This window comes from Corvus cornix, chromosome 3 (genome assembly GCF_000738735.6).
Source record: "Corvus cornix cornix isolate S_Up_H32 chromosome 3, ASM73873v5, whole genome shotgun sequence".
Lineage (NCBI taxonomy): Eukaryota > Metazoa > Chordata > Aves > Passeriformes > Corvidae > Corvus > Corvus cornix.
The window spans coordinates 85,388,289-85,404,687 of record NC_047056.1 but is presented as its reverse complement, the minus strand read 5'-3'; the positions used below and the strand labels follow the sequence as shown (position 1 = coordinate 85,404,687).

General features: G+C 37.0%; 1 protein-coding gene across 3 annotated transcripts in view; it reads left to right on the top strand.

The window, feature by feature from the left end:
* SMAP1 (small ArfGAP 1) overlaps positions 1-16,399 on the top strand; it is a 91,982-nt gene that overhangs the window by 27,707 nt on the left and 47,876 nt on the right. For 2 of the 3 annotated variants that reach the window (XM_039567982.1, XM_039567983.1), the window contains exons 4-5: positions 2,778-2,853; positions 15,097-15,171. In XM_039567982.1, the coding sequence (XP_039423916.1) occupies positions 2,778-2,853; positions 15,097-15,171 (151 nt within the window). The remainder of the gene's footprint in view (positions 1-2,777; positions 2,854-15,096; positions 15,172-16,399) is intronic. The other variant, XM_039567984.1, reaches the window with a different exon arrangement.

Sequence of the window (16,399 nt, the reverse complement as noted above, 5' to 3'; positions counted from 1 at the left end):
GGTGACTTCATAAGTTCCCTGTATGTAGGAAGTTAGAGTGATACTGGAGAGCTCTTGAATATTCTGTCTTTATCTTGAGTAACTGCCAGCTGAAGTTAGAAGTATTTGATTAGGAAATAATGAGCTGAATGGTAAAGTAAAATAAGCCATTGCATCTTACTGCAGTGAAGCATGGATTTCTTTCTCTAGGTGACTAGCATGGAAATACATAAATAAACCCAGCCTCTCTGATGGCCACCAGTTGTGTTTGTGTGTGATTATCACTATGTACCTGGACAGGAAGGGTTGGAAGGAAAACTGTCTACTGGCAATAAATAACTTTTCTCAAGAAATACCTTTACTGAATCACTAGGATAATATATAACAGCATTAATTTAGAGTTGGGTTTTTTTCTTGATTTAGTGAACTTACTCCGTAAGTAGGATTTGCTTCACCTGATCTTATTGGGACTCTTTAATTATAATGAGATCCTAAACACCTACTCTTAAGTAAGCTGTGTCTTTCCCCAGCTGCAGGAGCTGATAAACAGACTTAGACGTAACTTGATCTGAATTTGCTATTTACAAAGGTGATTTTGGTTCTTCTGTTTATTAGATACTACACTCGATATGTAATGCCAGAAGATTTTGTTTCTGGAAGGGTTAGACTCCTCATTATAAAATGCACTTGAGCAGAACTGATACGTTTTTTTCATATTCTAGTAGCTTTTGAATTAAACATACATCCTCATAAGAAAAAAGTAACTGGAACCAGATAGCACTGTAGTATTCCAGCTGTAATATTCTAGAACTTTATTTTAGCCATATGACCGAAATATTTTGACTAAAACTTAAAATAGCTCTTGAAGATGTGTATTTTGTTTTTACTGCAGCTAACTTAAATTCACTGGTGCTACTGCAGGAGAAGCAATAATGCTTTAAGCTTTTCTTGTCTAATTTTTAGACTTTCAAAATAATTCTTTTGTTCACACTGTATGCCTTGAGTTAATTACATACCCATTTGAATAGTTGTTAGCTTCTAACTGGTGGACTTAGTCAACTGAATATATTTAATTGCCTGTGTTTTCTTTATTAAAGCTGCACTACCATGAGAGGTGATACCAACATTTTCTGATTTATTTCTCAATTTTCCCATAACTTTGGCAGCTACTTACCTACTTGGCATTCATGACAAGCTGTTGTGTTATGGATGTTTTTTGCCTTTTTTCTTTGCCCATTATGTCACTATAAAATCAGCTTAGTATGTTATCAGTGTTCTGGTTGTGAGTATTCTTACATTCTGAATATTCTTTTGGATGAACTATGAAAATATTTTTCATGTGATCAATTTTGTATATGTTCATCTGTATTAGTGTTTAACTTCCTGTAGCACTATTAATATATTATTAATTATACTTGTAGTTTTAAGGTAGTAAAGTGGAGAAATGTGTAGGTGGGATCTGCCCAAAATCTCCTGCTAAAGATCCCTCGTCGTTTCTGCTCCTTAATCATAAGAGTGACCTTTCTAAGAGCTTTATTCAATCTCTTGGCAGAGATGCTGTAGTGTAGAAGCTGACTTTAAGGACTACTGTGATTTTTTTTTTTGTATGGCAGGTCTAGTTTCCTGTTGAAAAATGTTTTTTCCAACAACAGAGTGAATAATTTTTTTGCAGTATTAGTATTAAGGTAGTTGTACCTTCAAAGTGCTCAGGATGCCCTTTACAATTTATATATATTTGGAAAGAAGTAGAAAGCAGTGTTTTGATTTTTGTAATTTTTATGAAACTGTCTTCAGGTGATGCATACAATTTGAAACTCTGATTTTTGATAATATAATTTGACGCACAGAATGAAGGGACTGAGTGCTCTGAGTTCTGTGTTAATCTTAGGACATAGTATGTGGAGCTAAGGTATCTTTCCATCAGTTGAGGAAAAATTACTTTGGAAGTTTGAGGCAATGAGTCTGAGCTTCCACAGTTGCAGTATCAGTTTTTGAATGGATAATCACATTGCCGGACAAAGTAGCTAAAATCTTTTCTTCACATCCTAGAGAGTGAGCTTTACTAAAATTAAAGTATTCACACTGCTTTGGATGAGCTGCTTTATGAAGCTGAGAGAATAATTGAGGAAAACTGCTAGCTTTCCTTTTTGCATTTGGGCTACTGAGTTGTCAGTTCTGGTTTTCTACATCATTATGCTTGCTGCTATTTCCATCTTTGCTTCAGTATCTTTTTGTCACTAGTTGTTTTAGCTTTTTTCCCCTTCCACAAGGATGTTTGTTTTAACAGGAGACTCATGAAGGACTTAGTGATCTTGGAGAAGTGTTTATGATCAGCATTTGATAAATGGTGGAATTCGTGCAAATCAGAGAACAGATACATACATTTCACCTTTTTTCTGAACAGAAAGTTTTTTTTTTTCCCCAAGTTAAGACAGTAAGCTATAATTATTTACCATATATGAGTACCATTGTTCAAGTATTTTCAGTACCACAGCCATGTAGCTTATAAATGCCAGGTGAAAACGTCCTAACTGTGGAACACTGAGTTACTTATACTCTATCTTTCTCATATTGTTTTCGTAAGAGATTAAACCGATTAATTTCGTGTAGTACAAAGAACCTTATTTTGGGCACTGCAGCAGCAGTTGTTCTGTGTAGAGTGGTTTGTTCTGCTGTTTTAAAAATACAAAAAGAGATGAATCAGGTGCAGTTTTTTAATTTGAATAACCAATGAGCTTTTTTAGGTTGATGTTACTATTTATCTGAATGCATATTTTCCTTAAACTAGCTACTTCCAGAGCTGTGGAATTTTTCATCAGGGATAAGTATGAAAAGAAGAAGTATTATGATAAAAATGCAGTTAATGCCTTCAATGTAAGTAAACACTTAAACCAAGAATTCTGTCACTTTTTTTTTTTTTTTGAAAATGTAATATGTAAGAGAAATGTAGCAAACATTATGTATGTTAAAATGTCTTTTACAGTTGAAAACTTTTTGACTCAGAGCTAAGCACTTCCTTCCCTATGTCTTGAAGACTATTCCTAGGTTCTATAAGTTCTACCTACATTGTCTATTACGTTTATATTAGCAAAGCATTATGATCCAACAGGTAGCTTGTTTATGACTCTTTGTATTGTGTTTTTCACTCATGGATAGTTCTTTAACAGTGTAGTTTGAGTCTTTTTTATTTATCTTTTTACATGTTACAGGGATAAGATAGGATTGCTGTTTCTGGTGACATGGTCTTCTCTCATTCTCTGTAAGCCTTGATGAGAAATCCTAGGGTGTTTCGAGGCCTTCTTCTGCTGAATTCCAGACTGTTCTTTGCAGTGAGGTGCACTGTAGTAGCAAACACAGGCAGTACAATGAGCCTGCTGTTAAATCCTGTAGCTGTGTGTGCACTGCAGTAAGTTGGCGAGTGCTTCTCTTGGCAAAGGAATTTTGAGAATTCAAACCTTTACTGAAGTTCAGAGTCTTGTTAGGTTTTGTTTGTTTTCTGATACACCTGCTTCTGGAACATATCATCTAGTTTATACATTTTTCTTTATATAGTTGTATTTATGCTTAAACATACACAGCTCTGTACCTACCTTATTTAAGTATGGCCCAACCGTAGCTTACTACTCTGCCTTAATAGGCCATGAACTTTGACAGGTTGGTGTGAAGCATGAGAGTTTTTGCTGTGTTTCCCATTTGAGAAGATGGATCTTTGAATGATGGTTTCATTTTAGAAGGGTAAAATAAAGCAAACCTGGAAAGTACAGAAGGGTGTTTCATTAAGTACTGTTGAAATGGGGGGAAATTGCTTCGCTTAAGATGTAAAATACGATTGTGGTTTGAATTACGAATTGGTTACCCTTCCTTACTTTTATTCCAAAATAGAAAGTAGCAAGAAGAGTTTAAAATTACATTTCTTTAAAAAGTTCTAAAGACACTCAAGATTTATCTAAACAGAGAACCTTGGTGTCTAATGTAGCAGTTCACTCATGCTGTAATATGTTTGAAGGAGTAATCGGATTCTGTTTTAGCATATTGCAGAGTAATACGGATCACTTACCTGCTATAGCAGCAAGGTTAGAGTCCAGATCAGCTGAAGAGATGCACATCACTGCTGAGTACTTTCTTCCTACTTGGGCTTTTCTTTCATTGACTAGTGTGTGTAGCATAATCTTTCTGGGAACAAAATTCTATCATACATTATTTTAGCGATAGATGAATCATACACTTTCGCAGTCACCCGTGTTTCTTCAAGACCACAAGGCATCAGACTTGAGGTAGCCACAGTTATAGCAGATCCTAGAAGTACATGATAGTAAATGAGCTGGACGTGTGTAGCACCTACAGTCATTGGTGCTTGTGCTGGGTTATCGTCCCGGGCTCCGGCCCTGGCCCAGGTCACATGCACCTGTAGTGCTGTGACTGGTGTTCGTTCACTGATTGTCTTTCTACTGGGCCTGGGCCTGACAAGGAAAAAGAAGAAAAGGTGAAGCTGAGCTTCCACTCTGCTTGTCTGGTACTCTGCTTTTATGCCTCTGGGTACTGTTGTCAGGGAAGAGGGGAGGTTACCCTATGCTTCTGGCACATGGGGGTCTGTGAGAAGTTTGAGGAGAACGGAGTGAGAAAGGGGTGTGTGTTTCCATGCCCTTGTGCAGGGGGTGGTGACGGTTTTTAAAGGTTTTGTTTTGCATTCCTAATGACATCTGAGACACCCTCTCTCTAACCTCCTAGAAAGTGGACAAAATTCCCTGGGAACTGAGGGGCAGCTGTGGAGAAAGGGGAACTTTCCTGCTTGTAGCCTTCAGCCTCCACCAAATGTTTTGGTAGCAGTCAAGGCACTCACTAGTACAATACTTCGATGAATAATAGTGAATGAAATCAGTTCTTGTGAACTGTTCCCATGGGGTGTCAGTGCTATACCATGGGAAGCTCTTCTGGAAAATTTCTTAACCATACTTGCTTTTACAAGAGCACCTTGTATCCTATTTTTAGTCAAAATTAACATTGTTGGGGGAACAAATGAGCTTTTTAGCACATCTTTTCTTATCACCTTTGAAATGGAAATGCCTTCTGCTTGGATTAAGGCTAATTTAAGTTAGAGAACCACACATATATTGTCTTTTGGTGAAATGAATCCCTTCTAGGTATAAGCAGGTGATACAGAAGTGCAGAAACAGGGTTGCAATGCCTAAGGGTCAATTTCCTTAATGTGGTAATTTCACTGAGGTGGCATGTAAAACTTCAAGGGGCTTTTCCAGATTTCATCCACTGTTGCAAGTCGCTTGTAGTAAAAGCTTCCTGTAGCATAAAAGTTTTAAAACATGCTGTACAATATTTCTCTTAGTGTAATTTTGGCAGGTTCATAAGCTTTTCAAGTTTGTCTAGCAAGACATCTCTGTGAATGTATTCTGTGTGTTGAAGCCAGGAGTATATGTCAAGGTTCAGTTTTTGACTGTCAGGATTCATTTGTTACAATGAGTTACAAATGTCTTTTGTTACAAATTTTTTATTTTATTATTCTTAATTATAGAAGATCTTTTGTTTTCTGACAAGACTGTTGTATTACTAAGTTTCGTTTTTAGAGTTGCACACTATAATAACAAAATTAGCTAGTGCAGAGGCTGGTAGTGCCATCAAACATGCTGACTAAAAATATGCAAATAGAATTTTTTTTTTTTTCATGGTTCACTGAAAAGTGATGCAGGATAAAGCTGTGGGCAAAAAAAGCATTTGTGGTTTTATTGGCTAGTTACATTTTAAATAGAATAATGTATTTAAGTAAAAATCAAATATACATTAGTATAATCTAATGCTGACAGAAAGCAACTTGATTTTTAAAAGTATTTAAAATCTATTAAGAAGCATATTATCTCAGAGTTTTCTGATTTGTCACTTTTGGAAAAATGTGAGATGCAAGTTCTGTGCCACTGTTCAGGACTAAATGTGTGGTACAATTTACTCAGCTGTTTTAAGTGGGTTATCAGTAAATAGTTACTCTCATTTTCTTGATTAGACCCAGTGCAGGCTTGTGGCTTATTTACAGAAAGACCTGAGAGGCTGATACCCTGGAAGAATGTATATGTGTTTGTCCTGTGAATAACACATGTGAAGTGGTATTGTTTATTAGAAAGAACTGGTTTTGCTCTTTGAATAATCAACTTAGGAGCAGCAGCAGCTGTTAGCAAATAAATGTATTTTAAGTATCTTCAGCATAGTACTGTTGTCCTGCAATTAATTTTCTGCCAAACCCCTTTCTTGATTTTTAGGCATACATAAACTATGAATGATGTAAAGTATAGCATAGAATCTAATAAATCAAACTTCACATAGCAGTGAAACAATTAGGGCATCTTTATAAATAGTGCATCTAAGAAATAGCAACAAGAACAGCTTCCTGTGCAATATGCTGTGCTGTTTGACATCATTTATCCTTGAAAGCTTGTAAAGTGCAAGTGGGAGCTTGCATTGCTTCTATGGTTAACTACAGACAGTTGCTGTAGGTCAAGCAGCAAGACGTGGTTTTGGATGTTAAAACTGTCCTTTGGGTAGTACGGACATGAAACTGGGAATATCATTCCACTTCAAAATTGTACTTGATCATCACTTTGACTCCTAGGCAAATTCTTTTATATTCATCATAGAGTTTTTTTGTACACAACGCTAGAACTAAAGGGTAAAGCATGCAGAACAGTTTCTTCTATAACCATCTTAGTCCTGAAGACTGTTAAACCTTTTGTTTGCTGTGGACTCTCATTAAACTCTTTATGCTCCTTTAGTTTATTGTTTCCTGGAACGCTCTTAAAAAAGCACAGCTTATAATTATACAAACACCTTTTCCCAAGAATCTGAACTTGTATGCTTAAATAAATGACTTGATGGACGTTTTCAGAATGGTTGAAGAAAATCTAAGTGAGGCAAATATGAGCCATGGAGAAATGCTCTGGAGTGTGGGCTTTCATGAAAGGAATGTCTGAACAGAGTATCATTTTGACTGACAATCTCTGTATTGAGTCCCAAATACTTACCAGAGCTATGCAACTGGTTATGTGGGGGAACAGTTGTTAATGAGACTCATGATCTTAGATGCATGGCCAAGAGAAATGGCAAATCCTGCTTGTTTTAGGTTTTGTGGAGTTAGTAAGAATCTTCCAAAATTACTGGCCTAGAGGACTTCAGCTTTGAAGTAGATGATTGCAGTTTATCAATAAATAAAGAGGAAATGTGTACTTTTAGAACCAAGGTTCCAGAAAATCTGTCTAGAATATGCTGTTCTAGAATTTGAAGTCAGAACTGCTGGGGTGACTCCTTGAGACCCAGGACTGCACTCAAGAAGTTGTTTCTGGTTCACAACCCTAATAGTTGTATTTGACCATATCTACGTGGTGCTAAGTTAAGTGTACTAAAGTTGCACAGGAAATCAAGTTTGAAGCAGTCATACTTTCCAAATCTTTTTTTTAAAAAACTTAGCACCTCCTCTTTCATGTAAAATAAAACCTGTAAAAAGACAATCTTTCTTCAACTATTGTTTATTTTTTTATCTAATACAATGACCCTTATGCCATACAAGTAATGAGGAAAAGTGATGAGGTTACTGTGTTGAGTGAGGATGAAGGTTAGCTATGTAGGTATCATCATAAACAATCTCTGCAGCTTTTAATAAAAATAAGTATATAGGAGAATTGCCTTGTTCAGGGTGGATGGTGATTCAGCTGAAGTAAATTTCAAATGCTTTTCAGTCTCAAAAACTATGAAATGGTACAATTTATTCTACTACATGAAGTGGGAATATATTATCACATCCTGACAATGTTTAGAGAATAGGAGACAAAGTTTCTGTATTTAAGAAAGGGTGTGAATTAGGTATGTAGCAGACGTTTCAAGTAACTCTTAAGCTCACTGAAGAAAAAGAATAATGGGTCTACGTTTTTCATGTTTTCCTAAGACATTGTGTATAATTTAAGAAGTATGAACTTAGGCAGCTAGCTAAAATGTGATGTGCCTTTAGAGATTGTGATGGCACAATTTTCAGAAAGTTACCTTAAAGGAGATTAAATCTATAATATATTTACTGCACTAAAGTATGTTAGGTAGGCATCTTAAGATGTACAAATTGAGGTATGACAGGGCACATGAACATTTCAGTTTATAGTAGCCAGCATTCAGAAGCATTCCACCATTGTTGTGGAGAGAGGTTACCAGTTACCCCTCCCAAAAGTGCAATAAGCCTACTGGGGTTTTTTGCGGTCTGTGAAAAACTTTGGAATCAAGTGATAGGAAGTGTTTTTAAAATATGCTAGTCAAGATAGGCATCAATAGGAAGCACAATGGAAGCTAGTCAAGGCAGGCAGCAATAGGAATTATTTTCAAGATAGTTTTGTTAGAATGAGTTATTAGAATGAATTATAGATTTGCAGAATAGCTAGGGTTGGAAGCGACCCTTGGACATCATGCAGTTCTCCCTGCTCCAAGTAGGGCCATCTAGAACAGGTTGTTGAGTCTCATGTACAATTGAGTTTTGAGTATCTCCATGGCTGGAGACTCCATGACCTCTCTGAGCAACCTGTTCCAGTATTCAACTACCTCCACATTAAAAAAAGAAATAAATTTATTCTCATGTTTCGGTGGAGTTTCCTGTGTTTCAATTTGTGTTCAGTACCTCTTGGTCCTGTTTCTGAATGTCACAGGCAACAGTCTATCTGCCTTAGTCTTTGTTCCGGCTCATTCCCTACACCTGGTTTTCATTCCTCCAGACTAAGCAGTCTGAACTCACTAAGCCTTTCCTTGTCTGAAAGGTGTTCCAGTCCTTTAATCATCTTAGTGTGTCTTTGCTGGACTTGTTTCAGTGTGCCCTTGTCTCTCTTGTACTTGTGACCCCAGATTTGACCATGATGCAAGCTCATGTCCAGCTTGTCCACCAGAACCTCCAGGTCCTTTTCTGCAAATCTGCTTGATACCGAGCCCATATTGGTGCACAGAGTTATTCCTCCCCGGGTGCAAGACTTGGCCCTTTCCTTTGAACGTCAGGTGGTTCCTGATGGCCCATCCTGTCAGTGGTGCTCTGAATGGCAGTACCATGCATGAGCCGCTCCTCCTCGGTTTGTACCCTTTGCAAACCTGTACTCTGTCCCACTGCATGGGTCATTACTGAAGAAGTTAAATAGTGTTTGCCCCAGTGTCAGTACCTGGGTGTACCACTAGTGACTGTCCTTCAGCAACAGTTTGCCGAGTCATGGAATAATGAAGGAGTTGGAGAGGCTGGACTGGATTTTCAGTAAGCCAGCTGCATTCCCAGCAGCTCCCACATGCAGGGTCTTATTTTCCCCACTTCCATAAGTACTTTGAGGAGTACTTCACACAGCTGGACCATATAACTACAAGTTGCTATGTCCAAGTAAACAAAACTTTGCCAAAGATGCAATCTCTTGCCAGTTTAAAGTGGATCATGAAAATGTAAATGATCTTGCATGCAGCAGAACAAGCCACTTAGGGGAAAAGAAGGTAGTGTTCTGAAGTGCTGGGAAATTCTCTCTAAAGACAATTTTCCCTGGAGCAAATGCAGAAAATATTAGGCTGGACAGGAGAAATGGAGGGCAATTCAGTAAGATTAAAAGCATCTGTTTCGTTTATCCAGTGTCAACATTTAACTAAGCCATGGTGACTCTGTAATATCTCACATAGGTGGTTATTAAAAGGAGACAATAAATAATCTAAAAATAGCGGGCAACAATAGGTCGTTAGAGTTGAAAAAAAAAGATTTTGTTCTCAAGTCTATGAAATGTATCTATTTCTCAGAACAGTGTATAATTGCATCTCTGATGTAAATGTTACAAATGTCTATAGCTCTGCACATGTTCAGAACTACATCTTGTTGCTATGACCCAGCAACATCTATCTGGCTTGTGCATAAGCTTCGCCTATTTCTGTAATTAGGATGGTAACTCTGAAGAGATGGAGGAGTGCTGAGTGTGTTCGCAGTACTGATAGAAGAGCACTACTGTCTGCTTTCATAGCCACCTACTGCTCTGTTTTGTGAAACATGGGACTCTGAACCTTTCTTACGGTGTCCAGTGTTACAGCATTGAGTAGGGGAGTGTTGTGGTTTCACCCTAGTCAGCAGCCAAGGGCTACACAGCTGCTTGCTTGCTCTGCCACCAGCAGGATTGGGAAGAGAATTGAGCAGGGTAAAAGCCAGAAAATTTATGGGTTGAGATGAAGACAGTTTAATAGGGAAAACAAAAGCCATGCACACAAGCAAAGAAAAGTAAGGAATTAATTCACTGCTTCCCACAGGCAGGCAGGTGTTCAGCCATCTCCAAGGCCCCATCATGTGTAATGGTGATTTGGGAAGACAAATGGCATCACTCCAAATGTCCCCCTTCCTCCCCCCACTTTATACATGGAGCATGATGTCACATGGTCTGGAATATCCCTTTGGTCAGTTGGGGTTACCTGTCCAGGCTGTGTCTTCTCCCAACCTCCCATGTAGCCCCAACTTCCTTGCCAGCGTGGCTGTACGAAGAGCAGAAAAGCCCTGCTCAGCAATAATAAAAGCATCTCTATAATTAATCAACCCTGCATTCAGCAAATCCAAAACACAGCCCTGTACTAGCCACTGTGAAGAAAATTAATTCTACTCCAACCAAAACCACCATCACAGGGAGACATTTTAGTAATTTAAAAAATGCCTTGTGAGTTAGCCTAAAGAACTCCCAAATATTCATAGGTAGGTGTTATTAATAGTACATTAGTATTCTTATACTCTTTTCAGTATTTCAAGAATAGGCCTCTTTAAAAAATGTCAAGCAATTGATAGTGTGTTTATATCCATCTACTAGCAGTCTGTAATTGCTACTGCTTTAGGATAAATTACTGATTTTAGTGTTGTCAACATTCGAAATATATAGTAATAAAATCAAACGTCTGCTGAAATAAGAAAAACATATGTAGCAGCTGAACTTAAAACCTATCAAATGAAAGCAGAATAGTCCTCTTCATTTAGGTTATTTCCCTGCATATTGTATGTGTGTAAACTGGCCACTCGAGGGCACTTTTGTATTTGGTTCAGCTGAGAACTTCCTGAGTGGTTTGATAATGCGCTCATTTTTTAATGTCTTGAATCTTCTGCATGATGCACCCTGCATTTCATATTTAAATGGAAGCTTAGTGTAGGTTTATAAAGCTTCAACTTGAATCCTTTTTAATAAAAGGCTGAATAATGACATGCATCAACTCAGGATTTTGGAAAAACTGCAAATAAAAGCAGGTGAAAACTTTATTTAGTACCTACACCTTAATGACCGATAGTGTTTGTTGACTGTTATGTACCATCAGAAACATGTTAGTACAAACTAAACTAAAGTAAAATCATTCTGAGATTTTGTGTGTTATGTTTTTTGATAACTTCATTTAGTTCTTGTTTAAAGCTTACTTTTTTTACTTGGAATAGTAGTGCGGTCAACAGACTACATCAAGACATTGGGCCAACTACTGTTTGTATTGTTGCTTTTACACAAACTGTTAACTTAGCATGTATTGGGGTAGATCATACGAAAGTGTTTAGGGAGGAAAATGGGGACAGGTAGCACATTTACATGTAAAAGGGGCAGGGAACTGGACTAATACTGTAAGTCTGCAGATTCTTTCTTTTCTGATCTTACATTTTTTTGTGCACCAAAGGGTTTCTCACAGAGCACAGGTGAAACTGAAGTCTTACAATACTATTGCATGTGTATGTAATTTCTTGCTCAGCACTAAAGGTACCAGATGCTTTAAAGACAGTATTGAATTTCATTATGCAAAATGATTCTTTTTGCTGTATCATTTTCTAAAAAGGAGTCACAAAATACAAACAATGGAAAGAGATTCAAGAATTGCTAAAAATTAAATGACAGCAAGTCTTCTAGTCTGAAACACGATCAAAATTTTGTGGAAAAATGAGAAATGTGAAAACTTAAGAAACAGGTCCTTGCCGCCATTCTTTGTTTTAGGCAATTCTGAATTAATTTCTTATTTAGAAGATGTAACTACTCCTAAGTTAAAAATTAAAATTATGTATTCATATGTTAGTTATCATTCTGCAATACATTCGTAATGCATACAATCACGCAACTTAATTCGTTTTCTAGCAGTATGTATGATTGGTTACAGAGGTTGTGTTGGTACTTCAAGGTGCCAATTATCAAAGATGTCTTTAGTTAGCAGCATTCCAGAGCATAGTGCAAATGTGTTATCAGAGTAGATCAGCGTGTGCTTTTTCACTTGGATTCTGGAATAGGGTTGGAAATGGCTTTTTGAATTTTGATGGAGAAATTTAGGTGGCTGTCAACCAGCATTGCCAGATCCTTTTCCCTGAGCAATTTTCCAGTCACTTTTCCCCAAGAGACCCAAGTGCAAGACCTGGAACTTCACCATGTTGAACCTTGTACCGTTGGCATCGGGCCATTTATGCAGCCTGTCCACATACCTCTGTGGAGCCTTCCTGTCCTCCAGCAGATCAACACTGCTGCCCAGCTTGGTTACATCTGTAAACTGAATGAGGGTGCACTCCATCCCCTCATCCAGTTCCTGGATAAAGAAAGACATTAAACAGGACTAGACCCAACACTGAGCCCTGCGGAACCCCACTAGTGACTGGCCACTCTTTGGTTGTGTGACTCCATTCACCAGTGCCCTCTGGGCCTGGCAACCCAGCCAGTCTGTAGCCATCAAACAGTGCACCTGGCTAAGCCAAGAGCAGCAAGTTCCTCCAGGAGAATGCTCTGGAAAATGACATCAAAGTCTTCACAAAATTTTAGCTAGACAACACTTACATGTTTGGCTTTGTCTAGCCACTCAGTTTGATTCGATTTTTTCATTCAGCTTTCCATATCTGGTGCAGCCTGGTAGATAACAAATTCAGCATGATGCAGTGGTGATAAAGCTGTTCAGCAGCTCAACCTTGTACTGTTGCTTTCATTACATAAACTTAATCTGTTCTTTATACATTGTAATGTGTTTTCTCTTAAAGATTAGATTCAGTCATACATCTTTTGTTCTCTTGCTTAGTTGAATATTTGCATATGTGAAGTGTTGCTTTCAAGTGCTCTTTTTTGCCTGAAGTGGTTGTAGTGCTGCTGGTTGTCTTTAAACCTTATGCTTGGGCATTTCTCAGCTTGTACATCCTGTTCCATATCCCAGGCTAGACAGCAACTGCTTTTCACTCTGTCTCCTGCTTATAGCTTGCATAACACCTCTTCATTGGTTCTGTGATTCCATTACTTGATTGGCAAAACTATAATAGTTGCTTTCAGGCCTTCACAGGATAGGATTGCCTTCTCCTAGGTTAGATAATAATTTTAATTTATGAAGAGGATTTGAGATTGAGAACTATTATGAGAGGATGGAAATTGACAAACACCTGTAATGCTGATTTTCCCCCTAGCCCCCCAAATAAAATTCTGCTTACCTAGTTCTGTGTGGTAAGTAGCTGTTACCTGCTGTTCACCTGTGAGAACTATCAAGCTTAAATTCTCCCAAAATCTGAAGTATACAAAAGAATGAAAAAAACTCCAAGCCCAAACCAAAAATCCCACTGTATCTTTAGCAAATTAAAAGTATACCTAAAATGATTCATTATGAGAATTTTACACATTTTATCTAATTGAAAATGCAGTAAGGAGCATGATGTTATAGTTCATAGTTCAATATATTGTGTAGTTACCTAATCATTTTTCCAACATTATTTGGTTACAGTGTGGTGCAGCTGGAGTAAACAGGGTCCCAATGTTCCTATAGCAACGAAATGCTACTGTTTGAGAAACTGCATCATTGCAGCAGGTGTATCCATAATTCTGATAATAACTCAAGGATTTTAAAACTGTAAATTTAGAAATGAGAATTCTGTTTCATATTTCTGGAGGTAAAATTTAGTTTTTAAATTTTTCCTACAGCTCTCCACCACCTTCCAGCAAAAGTGTAGTTTCTGACTTTGTAAAAATACTAAATATATGAATTCTATGAATATTCCAGCTGTATAAGTTAAGAGACTGGTAGGATTTTCTGTGAGAAATATAGGGTATTTAGACACAAGATATGATTGGGTTTTTTATTAGCTTTCAGTTTCCATTTAGGGCAAGCTACTTTTTTTTAAATTAAGTAAAACATGTCATTTAAATTGCTTATTTTGGTCCAACATAATGACCTACTCTGTTATAGCTTCATTTATTTCTGAATTTTCCTTCTAGATAATAGAAGTGATACAAAACAGTGTAGAAGTGTCGGCTTTATAGCTCTGAAGATCTTCTACATATTTTGAAAATGTGTTTCAGTTGCATTTTTATAATAAGGGGAATAGAAAGATAATGTTTCCATTAAAGTGATCAGCTATGCATAAAAAAATTGGATAGGAAGATGTATGAAAATGCCTTTGGAGAAATCCTGGTTTTTTGAGCAAACTGTATCTGTTGCATATATAATGCACACCTTTTGGATAATTCTGGAAGTCTAGTGCTGTTAATAGCAATTTTACATATCAGTTTGTAGAAAAGAAGTGTCACTTGTCTGGGAGATCCTTCAACCTGCTGCTAAGATGTGGCTTTATATTAACCCTAAGCTCTTTATGTACTTGGAGTGCTCTTAGAGAAGAGTTAATGAGAACTTTAATTAATGTATAACTTTCAGAGTTATTTTGCATTCCTGTTAATAAAAATATTCTGTTACACTGAACAAGAACAAAGGCACTCTCTTCTCTCCCCCTCCTCTGGGACAGTCTGCCTTCATGCTTCAGGACATTAATATTTCAGTAGTTACACTGGATAAAAATTGAACAATGGTTGAAACCTAATTATTTTTCTTAGGCCTTTGATATGATCTTTCCAGGTTCATTTTCTTATATTCTGTTCTAGTGAATCTCATTATAAGTCACACTCTCCTACCTGAAACATTTCCTTTAAATATTGTACTCAGAAAAAATCCCCAAACTTTTTCTCCTCTTTATGTTTCTTCTATGTTGTGTAACCACTACCACCAAGATTATTGAAAAAGAAAGGAATGAAAATCATGTCTCTTAGTGGCCTCTGCTGCCTCCCTTCCCAGCTGTTCTTGCTTATTTTCTTTCTCATTTCTTTCCTCTGTTTTGTACAGATATCATCTGATGCTGCTCAGCCTTTGGCATCTTCTCCTTCTCTGCAAGCTGCTGCTGAGAAGAGCAAAGCAGAGGTATATTGGTTTGGGGTGTAACTCTTATCAGGTTACTGCTTTGCACAAATGTTTCCATCTCTATAGAGTAATTTCACTGAGGTAACCTGAGAGTTTGAATTGCTGTTAATACTTCACACACTTGAAATACGTCTCTCCTTTTTTCTTGGACTAGCTAAATGAAAAAAGCCAATACAGCAGGGCAATGTACGTGTGTGGTTGTTACCTCTTGATGTTTATATGTCAAAATTCTGGTTCTCCTAGGGTTTAGTGTCAACAAAACTGTGGAAAACCCACTTAATCCCTAGCTAATGGGCATGAGTGATACTGTTCTGTCTCAACAGGAATAATTTTTGATATCTTTTTTTGAATTACTTGCTTGTTCCGGATTCTAAATTATCAGTATTGTTCCAGGCATTTAGTTCATCCTCCTTGGAGATAAATATAGAATTAATTTGACTCATACTGGTTTTAATATTTCTTCTAGCTGGGATATGTGTGTGTGCTAACATTACATTTACTGTTTAGATGGGTCTTTGAAAAACGTAACACACAAGCAAGTAGTAGATGAGGCATAATTTATATCAACTTTCAGTAAATGTCACCATTTGCAACAATAATGCATTTTTTAGAATGTGAATGCCCAGTGTTAGGCTCTTTTGGATACTTCGCTCTGAATTGAGACTATGCAGTATATGAAATAATTTATGGTCTGAACATAAATCAAGCTTTTCCCTTCTAAATGCAGAAAATTTGGACAGAAGTTATAAATTATTTTAGTTCAACTATATTTAAACATTAATTAAAATTTAAATGACAGTGTTGTAGACGAAGACCACAAGCCTTGTTGAATTTGACATGTTTTAAGTTGTACCAGGAGTAGCAGCAGCCACTAACAATGAAACTTGCCTTTACTTTCTTATCCACCTCTATTGGTGTATTCACATTTGAAAGTTTTTCTCTGTAACTAGTATGCCATGTAAGAAATGAAACTTGGAAAAAAATTAATAATCTTTCCTTAGAATTTAAGACTAATATAAAGTCAAATTTTATTATCTTCGTAGTGGTTTTTGACTGCTTTTGCAAGTAATGAAACACTTGAGCTGAAGTTCTGGCATGAATGCAACATTTGAGAAATGTTTTTATTTAGTCTGAATTCATTTTTATCTAATGGAGCTGAGGCAGAAAGCTTGAATATTGAAATTAGGAAGTGTGAAGGTGAAGGGCTTTTCAAGTCCACAATGAAATT